General features: G+C 43.8%; 1 protein-coding gene across 5 annotated transcripts in view; it reads left to right on the top strand.

The window, feature by feature from the left end:
* Window positions 1-965: 965 nt before the first annotated feature.
* The window catches only part of RBFOX1 (RNA binding fox-1 homolog 1), a 743472-nt gene continuing 728343 nt past the window's right edge, over window positions 966-16094 (top strand). For 2 of the 5 annotated variants that reach the window (XM_052679517.1, XM_052679520.1), the window contains exon 1: window positions 966-1094. In XM_052679517.1, coding sequence (XP_052535477.1) covers window positions 1092-1094 — 3 coding nt within the window. In that variant the 5' untranslated portion in view covers window positions 966-1091. Of the gene's footprint in view, window positions 1095-1240; window positions 1429-16094 lie in introns of those variants that run through there. The other 3 variants (XM_052679521.1, XM_052679528.1, XM_052679513.1) reach the window with 3 other exon arrangements.

Consider the following 16094-nt stretch of genomic DNA (forward strand, 5'->3'; position numbering starts at 1 on the left):
CAGTACTCTGGCAGATCCCGGTGGTTTGTTTTCTTTCGAACTTTCTCACAAGGAGCTGCGATCAGCGTGGTGCGAGAGTAATCCCTGCGTGCGGGGCTGTGCGGTGCTCTTCTCATTAGCTGAGCAGAGGATTCGAGTAAGACTTGGTTTCCTACGGGCAGGAGGAAGGGGAGGAAGCAAGCAGAGATGCTCGAGTAACACTAAGGGCACGGTTTTAACCAGCGGATTCCCAAGTGCCGCTCGGTATCTATTTATTCAGTTACCATCGGCTTCTCGCACGCAGCACTGACAGCCCATGCCCCGCTCTCCCATCGACACTCACAGCTTTCTGGGACAAGCCCCGTGGCCGTGCAACCGCGGACCAAAAGTTGGGACCGCGCGGCGCTCCGGCTGCCGGCACTGCGGGGCGGCGCTGGGCGGGGGGCGATGCCGGGCGGGGGGCGACGCTCGGCGGGGCGCTGCGGGCCGCGCTTCGGAGCCCCGCGGGGCAGCCGGGCGCCGCCGCGCGGCCGCCAATCCCGGGCTCGGGCGTGCCGCGGAGCCCCGCTCCCCCGCCCGGCGCTGCCCGGGCTCCGCGCCGCCGCCGCCGTGCCGCCCGCCTCTGCCGCCGCTCCCGTGCGGCCCCGAGTGCCGCCGCCGCCGCGGCTGCCTCCCTCGGCGCACCGACCCACGCCGCTCTGCCCCCGGCTCAGCCCACCCCGCCGGGCTTGAAGGTCACCTCTGCCCGCTCCCGGAGCACTTTGGGCGCTACAGAGCGGCATCGCCTCAGCTCGCTCCGCGAAGGTCCCGGTCCGAGCGGTGCGGGGCTCCCGCTGGCCGCGGCTGAGCAGAGCGGGAAGGGAAGAAAGGCGGCCGCTCGCCCCCTCCACCGCCCGCCGCGGCGGGGACGGCCCCGGGGTCCCGGAGCTCGGGGGCGGGCGGCGAGCCCGAGGGGAGCCGGGCGGCGGCTGCGGGGGCGCGGCGTGCGGCCGTGAGGGCGGGGAAGGGCTGCGGCGGCGGCGGGGAGCCGCGTCCCGCTGCGACTTGCCCGGCGCGCCCGCTGCCTTCGGACGGGAGAGGCGCCGCGTCCTTCGGCCGCCGCCCGCCTCTTTATGGTGAGTTTGGCCGGGGCCGGGAGGGGGGCGGCGGCGGGGCGTCCCGGAGCGGCGGATGGAGGGATGGAGGCGGTGCTCCCGCTGCGGCCGGGAAGTTCCCGGGGCCGCCGGGGGTTGCGGGGCCGGGGGTGGCGGGGAACCCTCAGGGCGCTGAGCTGCGGGCGCGGGGCTCCGGTTCGGCTCTGCCGAGCGCCGCGGGTGGGGTGACGGGCAGAGCGGCACGGCGGAGACTCGGGAAACCGTAAGGAAGGACGAGGAAAATGGCCAAGCGGGGGTCAGCCGAGTTACTGGCTGAGAGAGTGGAGATGTTTAGCTGCTGGAGAACTACTTGCCTGTAAGTCGTTGCTATTTACTTCCACGGTAGGCTGTTCATCATTTCATTTTCTCCTGCACGTTTCTATCAGTGAACAGGGATGCGCGTTCCCTGGCTGCGCGCTCTCCTCAGGTGAGGCAGAGCGCTGAGCGCGATTTGCGTGTCCTGGTGGTTCTACCTGGAGCTGCCGCCCTCCACCAGAGGTCCGGTTTGGCTGTGTGACAGCGGCACATCTCCTGCGTTTCCAAAATTTGTAATATGGCTGTTGGTGAAGATCGCGCCGCCAACGTGACATGGTTCACACAGATGGTGAAACAAATGCGGGCTAATGTTTGAAGTGATTCACAGCGCTGAGGTGTGAAAGATCTTGTCCTAATCTGCAACTTCTATTGTTCTGCTCCCTGCCTCGCAGATGGGGCATAGGGTGTTCGATTCTTATGTACTTCTGTACATAAATCCAGTTTGTTCAATAGCGAATGGAATTTTACAGTGGATACAGTGGATGGTGTCCCGAGATGTAAAGTCCCTTGTCTCACTTCTCACTCTACACGTGATAATGAAGAGAGCACAGACATTGTAGGGTACGTTTGTTATGTAGTGTGGAAGCCGTGGTATGTAGCAGTAGAAGCAAGATTTTTGTTTTCTGTGGTGGAGATTGATGGTTGTGGATGTATTGCGATCCAAAATGAAATTTGTATTTGCCTCACAGTCAAATAACTCTTTCTTTATAGACCAAATAGTCACAGCAGTCACTTGGCAAAATATATACTGGGAATGGTGGCGAGGTGGAGGAAAAGTGGATTTCCAATGCGTATCTCAACACATCACTTGGCTTTTAGGACAGCATTTGGCACCACGTGTTCCAGTTACCAGGGCTGTAGCAGTGGCTTAGTATAGCTCAGACTATGGCAGCTATACTTTGATGCTCTTTAACTCGAACAGCTTTGAGTTCCTAAGGTTTTGGGAAGCTCTGTGGTCTTTCTGATTATAGGTCCAAAATCACCAAGATTATTGCATCATGGTGACTTTGGAGGCTTGGCTTCTCAGGTTACATTTGCAATTCATTCTTTTGAATGGTTGATACCTTAGACAAAGGAGTTGGCATTTCCTGAAATGGAGTTTCTGTTTATAGTTGTCAGGGCTGTATTTCCTTTTTTCTATTGGTACTTAGCTGTCGGTACTTAGCTGACAAATGTAATGAATGAAATTTGCAGAATGCTGATGATTTTTATAGTTCTTGTAATTGCGGTACTTGTGTCCTTGAGGTGACGAGAATGCTCTTCTGGCTTCATAAAAAGACATCCTGAAGTGACAGAATACTGGCAGGAGCCAAGCGTTGAGGAAGAGCGCAGAATTGTTAATTCCTGGATGCATAATGTGATGCTTTCCCTGCCTGAAGAGTGAGCACAAATGTAGGGCTTACAGGTCCGATCCCCAGCACAGAGCACTGTTGTGGTGACACCTACACACTGCCTGCATGCTGCCTGGCATGCACTGCTTCCTGCTGCCAAGGAGAACGTGATGGCCTTAGGCCACGGCTGCCAGGAGGTGGGTTTTGAAGTTTCTTCTTGCTTCCCGGGCTGCAGCCCTCCACAAAGCCCCTTTGAAGTTAAACATGGAATAGCAAAACTGAAGGGGGCTCAGCCCTCGCACAGCCAGCCCTGCGCCCCGGGCAGGATCGCTTTGTACCTGTGTCATCTCTGATGGATGTTTGTGTAGCTTTTCTAATTCCCCTCTCTCTGCTTTTGCTACTCCTGCTTTTGCTACCCCCGCTTTTGCTACTCCTGCTTTTGCTATTTGCTTGTTTACTTCATCTTGTGTTTTTTTTGCTCTTCCTTCATTTTTTCCTCATTCCCTCCAAATGGTCTCTCCCCTGCTATGCCCAGTTAATTCCTCTCCTTTCTGCTCTCTGTGGGACCTCGTGCTTCTCTGACAGTACCGCACACTCCCTGCCTTTGTGATGTGCCCCACACCTGGCACTGCTGCCTCTTACCAGCACAGCAACAGTCCTGGGATGAGCTGTGATGGTGCTTAGGAAGGCTGGGGAATTCCCTCTTCCAAAACGTTGTTTTGCTTTCATCTCTCCACTCTTTTGTGTTCCCAGGAGGTTGGTGACGATGCAGTAAATGTGGTGTGGACATTTATGTAACCAATAATTTCTTTGTAAATGTTGATTATTATTGCTATAATTTGAAGAATAGTGTAGTGGAAGAAACGGTAGAACCATATCTATCTGTTTTTGGATTTAGTATCGTTGGGTTTTGGTGAGATCACAAAATTGGCTCTAATGAGAAATAAACTGAGTGGATGTGCACTTTAAGACCTTTGGAGAGACTTGTTTAAAATAAAAAAGCACTTAATTCATTATTGCGGGTACATTTGAGAGGCACTGCAGCAATGAAGTGTTTACGTTTGTGTACAACAATATTTACTAACTCTGCTAATAAAATGAGGAAAATGCAGTGGTCTTGCAGTTGCTGCCAGCAAGTGACCGACCTGAGAGCAGATCTGTGTGTGCAGCGAGATGGGAATTCCTGCAGTCACTGAGCTGGGGTGCATGGTGGTGGAGGGGCTGTACTGGAGCATCCACAAGCTGTGTCACAAACGCTCACTGTAACGTGACATTGCAGTCAGAGCACAGACAATGTAGTGGTGATATATGCTTGGAATGTGTTTTCTGTATTTAACCAATCTCTGCTTTAATATTTGGGTTAAGTATGGCTGGTTAATGCTTTCCCAGATCAAAAGGTAAGTTGGCATTCCTTTTCTTGTCTGAGTGACTTGAACCATGGCATGTGACGTGGCCCCAAAGGCTCACTGCAGTTTTGTGGGGCTTAATGTTGTGGTAAAGGTAAAAATACTACTTGTGGCCAGAATAGAACAACTAATAAGAAACAATTACCATAAGCATCTTCAGGAATCATGTACCTAGATAATTTTTAGAGGGATTTAATTCTGTTAGAGGGATTTAATGGAAATTCTGTCCTCAGTCTCACTTTGTGCTGACAAATATGTCATTTAAGAACAAAAGAGCTGTTTGTTTGGTATTCTTTTGTAATGGGGGAAGTTGAGCTGTTTGGAAATATAGGATGGAAGAGACCAAGGTCTAAGTTAAATGATTCACATTACTAATAGCTGTGGCTTTGAAATGGCAGTATCTGATTTTTAGATCTAATTGTTGCAGTATATGCTCTAAAGACAGAGCTCCAAGCACTGACCACGAGAAGATGTATCATTTAGTTATGGAAGGCATGGGTGTGTTAAACATACGGTTTTCCAAAAGCTGTAATAGACTGAATAAGATGGACCTACCTTAACTGAGACTGATATACAATACTAGAGCTTGAGAGAAATAGCAGTATTTTCCTTTGAACTATTCTCTACACTGAACTCTGATCTCCTTTTTTTTTTCCTGGGATGTTTACTTGTTCTATTCCATGTAGAAATCTGGAGATGCTGTTGTTTCGTGTGTTTGTAAATACAGCATGTGAGTAAAACTGAAGAGTATGGAGAGCAGTGAATAGACAGGTCTTATAATAGCAAACACAGTATTAGGTAGCCTGACTATCTATGGGTTTGAGTGCAAAATCAATGATGTGAGTGGCAGATCTGTGGACTTGATTGCGCAGAATTTGTGCAGGTAGGAACTGCAGTGATCCTTGAGAACAGAAAGCTCCTATCTCTGAGGATCTTTTTGTAAGTAATTAATGAGAAGTCTTATTTTTTGTTGTTGTTGCTTCTTGTTTTTAATTATTTAACTAAGTACTAGATATTTGTAGTGCCCATAATTATTTTGCTATACAAATTCTCCTTGAAAGCCTAATGCCGTCTCTGAAACTTCACATTCTGTATTCTTGAATATGTTATTAATAGAGAGATGATGCTTTTATGACCTGTTCTGAACGTATGCATGTGACGAAATGGGAAATTGCTTATGAAGTTGCTTGGCTAAATTTTAATGTAGCAAAGACTGCAACTTACTGTAAATGAGATCTCTGTACTTGTGTCCTTTAAGTTGGTGTGCTGGAAAATGAATGTAAACTGAAAGGAAATCTCACTTGACGCGGGAAACCACTTTGGGGATGCTGGGATTTCACAGTGGTAAATAGCAGCAGCACTGAAGCACATGTAACATTCTGAAGAGCACAACAAAGCAGTAGTGTTTGATGCACAGTATGGATTACAATTAGATATCAAGCAGCATTGAATGCCACAAGTGTGCTTGTCAAACCTTATAAGTTTAGTTTTTATCATGTAGGTTTAATTTCTTCATGTAGGTTTAATTTCTTCAGAAATTCCTGAGTTGGAAGGGACCCATATGGACCATTGAGCCCAACCTGTGGCTCTACACAGGGCAACCTAAGAATTTATCCAACTTCATGCTCTCCAACAGCTTGGGGCCGTGACCGATGCCCTGGGTTCCATGCCTGACCAGCCTCTGGGGAAGAACCTTTCCTGATACCAGATCTGAAATTCCTCTCTTCTGTTCCAGATTTTGTAATTCGCAGATAACTCGTCCAGAAACAAGAATATTTGTAAGTGGAGATTTTTACACGTATTTCTTGTTTATTTCTGAAATCTGTTGTGACTTTGGATGCAGTTCTAAAATCCCATGTATCCAAGTAGCAAGAGAAGGTATTGCAGCTAATTCTTGGAAAGGAACAAAGTAAATAAGGTGAACAAGGTAAAGTTAGATGGACAGGTGCCCTGCTGCCCATCTCTGCAATGCACTGCCTGAGAATGGGAAGCACTGCACTTCAGGCTGGGAGGTGTGTCTGTGTGAGACTGACGGCACTCACTCAAGATTTTATGAAAACCGCTGAGCAAACTCATACCTATTAAAGTAATTGCCATTGTACCTCAGATGGAAAGGCATGAGGGAATATTGTTATGGCAGGTAGAGCTGAAGGTCTTGGATCGCATTAAAGGGCAAACGTGCAAAATGAAATCGGGACGTGTTGTGAGATGGCTGTAGGACCAGGCGCAGCTGATTGTGGCCAACTTTACAAGTGCTCTGAAAGATGCAAACTTTCTTGGTTGGCAAAACATCTGAATACAGCCCCTCTCCAAGAAAACATAGGGTACAAAAAGCAGTTGTTACGATTAAAAGAAATACATATCAATAATATATTTTAAGCAATTGCTGTTTTTAAAGGTTCTCCTCATTGAGCAAGTAGTAGCGAGAGCTGGAGTTAATGAATGCCCTCCTCCTGCTGTTTTGTAGTTTGTTGATCCTGAGTCTATCAGGATGCTAGTTGTGACTGATAACTTTTCCTTTGCTTCTTGGCATTTATTAATAACTTTTCTGCTGGATTTTTTTACCATCAGATAAAAGTGTGAATACATTTTTATGTACTCTTCATAGAGTCTTGCTCTTCTACTCATCAGCAAGTTCTAAAGCATTTCTATGAATTTTATTCTCTCTGCGTTCAGGTGCCTTATTAGACATGAGTGAATACTGTATGATCAGAATAATAAGAAGCCAGTCTGAAAATACCAACTGTTTGTTTCTTGAATTTCTCATGGAAACTTGCAGTAGAAACTTCCATCTCTAAATGGGGATTATTTTGGAGGCATGTGTATGTGAAAATATGAGAGGTTTCCTTGAGGCACTGTTCTTGCTTTTAAACTCTAGATAGAGCACTTACAGGGAAAGATACAAGTGTAACAAAATCCAGTCTTACTGGGCGGTTGCTCTAAAAACAAAAGTACAAAAGATTTGTTTCATTGAGATCAAAGCCATTATCAACTGAGATAAAACAGCAGAGAATTTATTTGTTTTGCCCTGGTGAGAAAGCCTAATGAAGCCTAATGTGGTTGCAGTTGGCTGCTTTGAACCTTTGCTGCCCTCTAGTCTGTCTTTGGGGTGTTTTGTGGCTTCTTTACAAAATTTTACAAAAACCGACAATATCATTTCATCATATAGAATGGCCTGGGTTGAAAAGGACCACAGTGCTCATCCAGCTTCAACCCCTGCTGTGTGCAGGGTCACCAACCACCAGACCAGGCTGCCCAGAGCCACATCCAGCCTGGCCTTGAATGCCTCCAAGGATGGGGCATCCACAGCCTCCTTAAGCAACCTGTTCCAGTGCCTCACCACCTTCTGAGTGAAATATATTGTGAAGTTTCTTATTTTTGTTAGCAAAATTTATGTCAAGCCTTTCAGAACCTTAACCAGCCCTAGATCTCAAAGTGAAATTGGTCTTGCTTTGGTCTAGAAAAAGACCCTTATCTTCCATATTCCTGTCCATTTTACAAAGACAAGCTTCTTTCACAAAACTATTATTACTGTTCTGCTGCACCACCAGTTCTGTAGCTTCTGCTTTTATCCCTTAAATTTGTTGTTTTATTAAATAGGTCTTAAATGTCTGTATTTTTGTGGTCCCCCTCCCCCCCACCATATGTTGTAAGGGATCAACATTTTAGGTTTGGGAAGACAGAAATAGTCAAAATTGAATGGCACTGTGCCAGTGAAAAGGCTTGGTGTTCTGTGAGAGAGCCAATATTGATATCTTTGTCTGCCCTGGCAAAAAAAAACCAAAAAACAAACAAAAAAAATCCTCATTCATCCTAAATATTGGTTTTTGATATAGTAGAGCCTAAAATTCATAGATTTTTTTTTTGGCCAATAATTGAAAATATGGCATAATAATCGCAGTGGGTAGCAAAATAAACACTTCATATAAAACTTGCAATTTTTCTTACTAAAATAGGGATTATGCAATTGCAGTGCAGTTATTTCATTGAGCAAATGAAGATCCTGTCAACGATCTCTGTAGGGAAATATGGAATACAGTATAAACCACCCATTTCAGAATAATCTTTCATCTTCAGATTTATGCAGTTGTGTGAGCATTTTGCCTTGGGATGCAGCATTCTCTGCATTCCTTGGGCACACAGAACTTGCTTTTTTGTTGGGTGAAGCCTCAGTTTCAAAACCATGCTACTGGGTTGCTGTCTTTGATAAGTGGCACAGGAAATAGTATGATGAAATCTGCTGTTACGATGAAACTCCACCGTGAAGCACTGGGATAAAAAAAATTCTCCCTGCACTGCAGACAGTCCACTCTGTGTGTGAGTAGTTACCTAAATGTCCTTTCCTCCAGCTTCGAAGATGAACTACCTAAAATGTCATCAGCCACATGGTGATATCCATTTTAAGACTGCAACAATATAAATGCTAAGGAAGTCCCAGAGTGCAATTTGAATTGAGCGACACATTGTTACCCAGCAGGAAGATTAATGGATCTAGATAGCCTCCCGATCTTTCGATGGCATTAGACAGTCTTTTCCCACTTCTTAGTTTAGGACACACTGCAAATGGCTTCTTCACTTCGTGATGACCTCTTCTGTGTTGCCATCGTGATAATGTGGTTGTCTGCAGTTGCCTCCACAGGAGATGATTGGGTTTCCCCTGGTTGTTGCAAGTAATGAGCTCTCGCCAAAATACCCAAAATTGTCCACATTGCCTGTTGTGCACACTTGCTTCGTTCTTCATGTCCCCAACTTACATACAGATTCTTTCATTGTTACTGTTTTCCAATTTCTGACATGTACCCATGGGCTTTTATGTTTTCATTTCATTGTTTATCTTTTACGGTGGTTCTTTCATTTCTTTCCTTTTGATTCAGTCCCAAAGCTCTTCTGCATCACTTACAGATTGTAACTGGTGATTTTGTGCATTATGGGAAACACCAACATGAAAGCCCTGTGGTTGGGTGGAGCAGGTCAGCACTTATGGGGTGGCCTAATGCAAAGAGCACTTGGTTCTGCAAGACCAAGAGATTTGTTTGCTTTTTATAAGCCTTATTCAAAAATCATATGTCCTTTGGTACTGAAGGCCCATTTTACTCCTCCCACTGCAAAATGCCTCTAAATCAGTCAGCTTTGGGGCCGGTGCGATCTTTCCTCCTCTCCTTGGGAACTGACATATCCAATAAACAGCTGATTAATTACTTAATTACGCTGTTGGGACACAGTGGTTCAGATGCACAGAATCATACAAGTTGTTTGGCCTCTATCACTTTGGGGATAGTTTTATTTTCACCAGTTGTTATTTTACTGCAGCAAAAGTATGTAATCCACTTTTGTGATAACACACATTCATTTTCCTCACAGTTCTCTTAGCATGACTTTTCCTATGTGCGTTGTTTCAGTCCTCATGGTTGTATTCTTGCCCTTGAAGTAACTCAACCTGCCATTTCATTGTAGCCAGGGATGTCTCCTGAAGCTCCCTATGTTTGCTGGGAGGTGGAAATCCCATTTGGTACCAACCAATACAGTGTATCCAAGTGTGTGGCATCACAAACTCTGTACTGTGTGCAGACTCCTGCAGAGCTGTGATTTTTCTGAGTGCTGTCTCTTGTGAAAAGCAGTAATTTGTGTTTGTGCTTAACAATTGTTCTTCTTTTAAAATATTTTAAAGCAATCAAATTTAGGAAAATAAAATTTCCTTATGAATTCTATAAACATCGTGTAATTTACCAATGGTACATGCTACGGAGCAAGAGAGTAAAAGTGTAAAATCAAAAGAAATAGTCATAATTAGGCAGAGCTGAGCCATAAGAATGTCTTGTTACAACATGCCATCCTCAGCTCACTATCTTTTCTGTTCTGGGCACCCATCTTACTGTTCCCATTAAAGAATCAGATCCTTTTGCTTTTGCATTTCTTAGCATCACATTTTTACATGAAGAGCTCTGTCAGTTTTGCTTGCTACAATCAAGAGAAATGAAAGGCTTTACTGGTCAGTTAAAAGATTTTTCTTTGTTCTTCTGAAAAGTGCAGTAATGTTGCACTAGCCATATGTTATGCTCTCTCTTTGAATCTAGTTGAATTATTTCCACTTATAAAAGAAAAAAAGAGAAGGATTTCTGTAGACGTATCATGCAAGCCTTTTCAATGTGCATATTTTCTAAGTGTGGCACTTTGCCAGTTCTGATTTTCTTATTTGTTCTTATCTGCTGGTTCTGGAACTACCAAGGTAAAAGTAGCAATTAGGAGTCTTATTTCTGCTAGTCTTGCGGCTGTCTCGTTATGCTAAAACTGCTATTTAGCGAAGGGGTAGAAAGGGAGGGTTTGCATGAGGTATTGTAATAACACTGAGGTGTGAAAGAGCTATTGTTCTGGGAACACGAGAATTCAGAATGCTTTGGACTTATGTAGCTTTCTTTTTCATGGTTTGTTTTTCTCAGTTTGCCCATGACAGAAATTGCAGGGGAAGGGCTGTACCCACAAATCATTGTTGTGTGCAGTACCTGATGGACTGACTTTGAGAACCATTCTTATTTTTTATTTTTTAGGCTTTAGAAGTACTTTTATAGCAGAAAGTAAAAGATGAAGGATAACAGAACCCACAGTTTGACATGCAAGGCTAAATCCCTCCAGAAAGGACATCAGTGCAGTGCCCACGAGCGTAATTTGCCCATGATGGTAACATCATAGAATCATATCATAGAATCATAGAATGGCCTGGTTGAAAAGGACCACAATGATCATCCAGTTTCAACCCCCTGCTATGTGCAGGGTCACGAGTCAGCAAACCAGGCTGCCCAGAGCCACATCCAGCCTGGCCCTGAATGCCTCCAAGGATGGGGCATCCACAGCCTCCTTGGGCAACCTGTTCCAGTGCCTCCACTCCCTCTGAGTGAAAATATCATATGGTGCTGTGGTTGCATGCACACACCAACACGAGCACAAAGCACCAACAGGTTGTTTGCATATTGTACCAAATCTTTTGTGTCTCTTCCACAGAATGTCCAGGATCCATTCCAACACTACTTCATTCCAACCAGAATCGTTAACTGGACTGGAGTAGTGAATTTGTTTTACAGTGGTCACCACAGAGATTAAATGCTGGTTATCTTGTCAGAGTCTGCCTGACACGGGATGCCTGATGTGCTCCTCCATTGGCCTGGTCAGTTTGTGTTGCTCAGAACTTGATTAAAATAGAAATTAGATGGGAATTTTGATTGGTGTAGTGCTTAGAATAGTTTTGTGAGTTTTCGTGGTACATGATAGTACTGACCACAAGAAAATAATACATGCAAGTCAAGTAGAGCTTGAGAACAAGGTGAAATGAGTGATGCCTGCTTCATTTCTACTTATATCTGACTTCTGTTCATGGAAATCAAACTATTCAGCACTTATAGTCTGCACTTTGCTATCAGAGGATTATGCTTTGCCTATAAATGAGTAATGCATTCTTATTGGAACTGAGTTAAATTTTCACCAGTAAGTTGGCTTTGTTATTCCTCTTCACATGTTTAAATCAAGTGCTGCACTTGTCCTACTAATAGTTGTTAGGATTACGGTGTTGCTGCCTTCTAACGTGGACTTTCCCATGGCCCTAAGGAAGGCTTGCTGCATTGTGTAGAAGCGACACCTCCCCCTGCAGTTCCTCTTTATTTTGTCCTTTACAGTGCTATAATTTGGTCTTAGTTTCAATCTTTGAAGGTCTCCAAAGTGTCCATAGATAACACTCGAGGCAGCTGAAGAACTCCAGACCTTTTCTTATTTAAACAAATGGAAATAATATTGATTGTAACAGGTAAGAGGGACACTGTTGGTGCCACTTAATGTTGCATTGTGTGGAGTCCTCTTGTCACCTCCCTCCTTAAGTCTTCCAGTACTCATCAGAACAATTTGTAGTGGAGCTGGAACCATCAGATATTGGTTTAGATGTCATTTTAAAGAGTAGGAGTTACCATGTTCCCCTTTGTTTCTTTTCTTTGTTTCTTCTATTTTTTTCTTTTTAATAATCTGTTCTGCTGATGTTTAATATATTAGAAGTTTAAATAATTTAATAAAACTGTCTCAAATGAGGAAATTGAAAGGGAATTCCAAATGAATGTTATAATGCAGTGCTATTAAAGCTTGACACTTCAGGCTGGGTGGTCCTTCTGCACAAGGTGCTGCCACAGCAAGAAGTGCCTCATCTCAGGATGTGGAATCTGCACACCTGCAGAAGATGAGGCTGGAGGGGAAGGAATGACTGATGTCCCGGGCTGACCTGTTGCTTTTTGTGATAGCTGGACATGTGAATTGGACAGTGGCTGCTGCTGAGAGTGTGAGTAGTTTGGTTCTGAAGATTATGAATGATTGCTCCCATGCTGATGCTGTGTGGTGCATTAATAGCCACATCTCTGGGTCCCTCTGTGTGTCAGTGGGGCTGTCAGCTCTGTTCCCCGGCAAGCTATAGGGTCGCTGAGTTTTGGTTTTGCATTGCTGTGTGTTTGCTTTGCTTCAGAGGTTGCTGCATACTGACTTCTTGCTGCAGGCAGAAAGTCGCAGGACCTATTGCTCCATGGCTGCCACGTGCAGATGTGAGCAAGCTGGCACTGCTTCTGCTTCTCCTCGTCAGGATCACGTGTTTGTCTTCTAATGGGCTGTAAGGTTAATCAAACATTTGCAAGGGTGAGATTTGTGTATGTTTTCATGTTTAAAGACTGCTGCCACTGGTAGTATGTCTAGCCTAGGAGATGCAGATACTGGTTTGGGCATGCATTAAAATACCTGATTGCATACAGTGAAAATACACACAAGTAATGTTTTAGAAATGTGAATTTGGTGTTTTCATTTGTTCTTTCACATCTCTGAAATTCAACAAGTACATAGCTAATTAGCTGATAAAAGGAAGTGACCTTGCAGCTGATGGTTGATTTGGAAACACAAAATATTAAGGACAGTATATATCATTTCCACTGAGCACAGCTTAGCAATTGTTCAGTGCTGTGTATCACTGTTTGTAATACTAAATCTTTGCCTCAGTATGGATCTGTGACACATCTGAGTTGCTCAGTCAATATGAACCATAATTCTGAATTTCTTCTACTTTCCATTTAAATTATTAACCATAACTTTGCATTATAGCACGCGTGAGGGAGGAAACTTTAAGCTGTGATTCCAACAGCGAGCATTAAAGGAATAGATGGCAAATATTTCAGATAATAAACTCAGAAATATGTGATGATTTACAGTGTATTCCATATTCACAATGATGCCAAGTTATAGCTGCTTTAGGAGCTGCGTTAACTGGAAGATCTGACTTTGACGTGCAGTTCTGAAACCTGCTCAGTCCTGGGGACTGCATCCTGGTTGTGAGAATACCCATAGGGATGGTGGTGGGTGACACCAAGGATCTTATCCAGTATGTTTAGGTGCTACTCTGAGGATGTGATTTGCTAAATGATTAGTACAGTGTCCAGCACAAGAAAGACGGGGAGCTGTTGAAGCAGGCCCATAGGAGGCCACAAGGATGATCGGGGGACGGGAGCACCTCTGCTACAAAGAAAGGCCGAGGGAGCTTGGGGTATTCAAGCTGAAGAAGAGAGGACTCTGGGGACACTTTGCAGCCTTCCCAGGGAGCTTGTAAACAGGTGGGAAATGAACTTTTTACGCTGGCAGACAGTGATAGGGCAAGTGGGAGATTTGGGTGAGATGTCAGGGGTACATTTTTCTCTGAGAGGTGGTGAGGGGCTGGCATTGCTGCCTGGAGCTGTGGCTGAGGCCACTGAGGGGCTCTGTGCAGCCTGAGCTGGGGGCAGCCAGCCTACGGCAGGGCTGGGGCTGGAGCCTGGGAGGGCCCTTCCAACCCAACCATGCTGAGTGTGTTATGTATGTTCCTATATTCTGCTATGGTGCTGATGCAAATAGAATCTGTTCTCTTAATTTGCTAGCTGCTACTGTGAAACAGCATGTACTGTTGTGAGACCTGCCTGAATGATGGCTGTGGTTATATGCTTGGATACTGAATTGGTAATACTGGTCTTTTGTTGTGGAAGAAATTAGGGAAATAATTATTAGAATGCAGACTTATCGCTGATCATTTTTATACAACATGGGCACAAATTATTTCTTGTGGTACTTTAGAGATCAAATGTGGAAGAGAAGCACGTTTATGTGCACTGCAGAACTGGAGATGTCAGGCACGCTTCAGCATTTGGAAGTATAGAATATTTTATTCATTTACTATATTAAAATATGGACAATATAAATTTATTATGCAGCACTGTTAAATAAGAATAAGGGTGAGGACATTAAATCCTCATCTCCTAGTGAAATGCTCTTCCAGCGTGCCAGCAGATGTCAGTATGTTCTTGTTACATAGGCCTTTTATTTCTTATATTTTAAACAATAACTATTTTTCAGTTTCATAAAATGGGAGGAAACGATGAGTGCTACACCACCACCTTTATGCAGGTCTATTTAATTCCAATATTTTACTTTAAAGAGGTTGGTTTGTTTTTTTTTTTTTTTTTTTTTTTTAGCATTTTCTGCTGGCACACAAGACTGTGTAAAGCATGTCTAAAAACACAGTTTAAATGCTTTGCCAAACGGAGATGTGTTATTGATAGCGTAGCACCTTTGTTTCCAACTGAACATTTCTTTTCCTGTAGGACTTGAATAATTTCCTTCATATAGTCAGAAGCATTTTGAAAACTGCAGCACACTTTCTTTCTGTTTGTGCAGCTAGTGAGTGTATTTGAAGTCTGCGTTTAATCAAATCTCTCTCTCTAATTTGGAGATTATTTTGTTTTGTCACTGTTTATACATGGTAATCAAAACCAGCTGAGCTGCTTCTTGCATTTCAAAAATCAATACTGCTGTGGCAAAGTGATGCTGTATAGTAGGAAAGGATGACATTTGCAGGCTGGAGTACTCACCACATTCAGCTGACTTGTTTTTATAGCAGTAATCATAAGGGAATGTTGTAAGGTTCCTCTGTTAGGGCAGAGGGTGGTGGTGTGAGGAGCTGGAGAGCTGAAGCCTATTGCCAGGTAAACCCAAACTGAATCCTGCTGGAAGTCGTGGACGCTGGTAGCACAGAGATAGCATTAAAGTTATTTTTGCAGATTTGCAGATGTAGCTGTTGCTTCGAGATTCTTCATTACATTTCCAAGATGCAAATTCTTTCACATTTCATCTTTCTTTAACCCTCTTTTTGAGGCCTGTCTTCTCAGACTTTGTTTTACAAGCAATGTCTTTTCATTGTGATTGATTCCTTCCTTCTTCTCATCTCAGGCCGTTTGGGTGATTTTTGAATCACACAAATGAGAATTAAGGCAGGCCAAATAGATAAGAAGGATATCAACCTCTGGAGTAAAAAACATACGGTGCTGCTGAGGTGGCAGTTCTGGAAATAAGGCTCTTTTCTTTTCAGAGAGTAGTTTTATTGCATTTTCCCATAAGACTATTTCTAAAGATATTGATAAATACCCCAAATCCTGTTAAATGTCACATCTGAATGAGTTCTAAGTGACTTTTTATATGATATACTAATATGGTTTAATCTGAAGTTGGGCTTAATCACCTGAAGCTGCATCAAAGAAATTGGAAAATAGCTCTGATAGCTTCATTTTTCATATTATTGGGGAAATGTAGATATTTGAGGGTCTGGACATGCAATGTTTGCAAAGCTATTTGTCATTCCTTTTTAGTTAAAACATGTAGGCATTGCAAATGAGAAAGTAGGTGAAGGGAGCTGCATTTCTTATCGTAAGATAGACATATATATCAAGTGGAAAGTAGGTGAATGACAGAGTTGTTCCTTTTGTCCACATTCTTCATATATAAATGTTTACAATGTGATCTTTTTGTGAGATAAACTTTAACTTCAAACTCTATTTTTTTTTCTTTCTTAGAAATACAACTTCTATTAGAGTTTAACCTTTCCTCTGTGTCTTTGT

Source organism: Tympanuchus pallidicinctus, unplaced genomic scaffold (assembly GCF_026119805.1).
Source record: "Tympanuchus pallidicinctus isolate F22 unplaced genomic scaffold, pur_lepc_1.0 scaffold18, whole genome shotgun sequence".
NCBI lineage: Eukaryota > Metazoa > Chordata > Aves > Galliformes > Phasianidae > Tympanuchus > Tympanuchus pallidicinctus.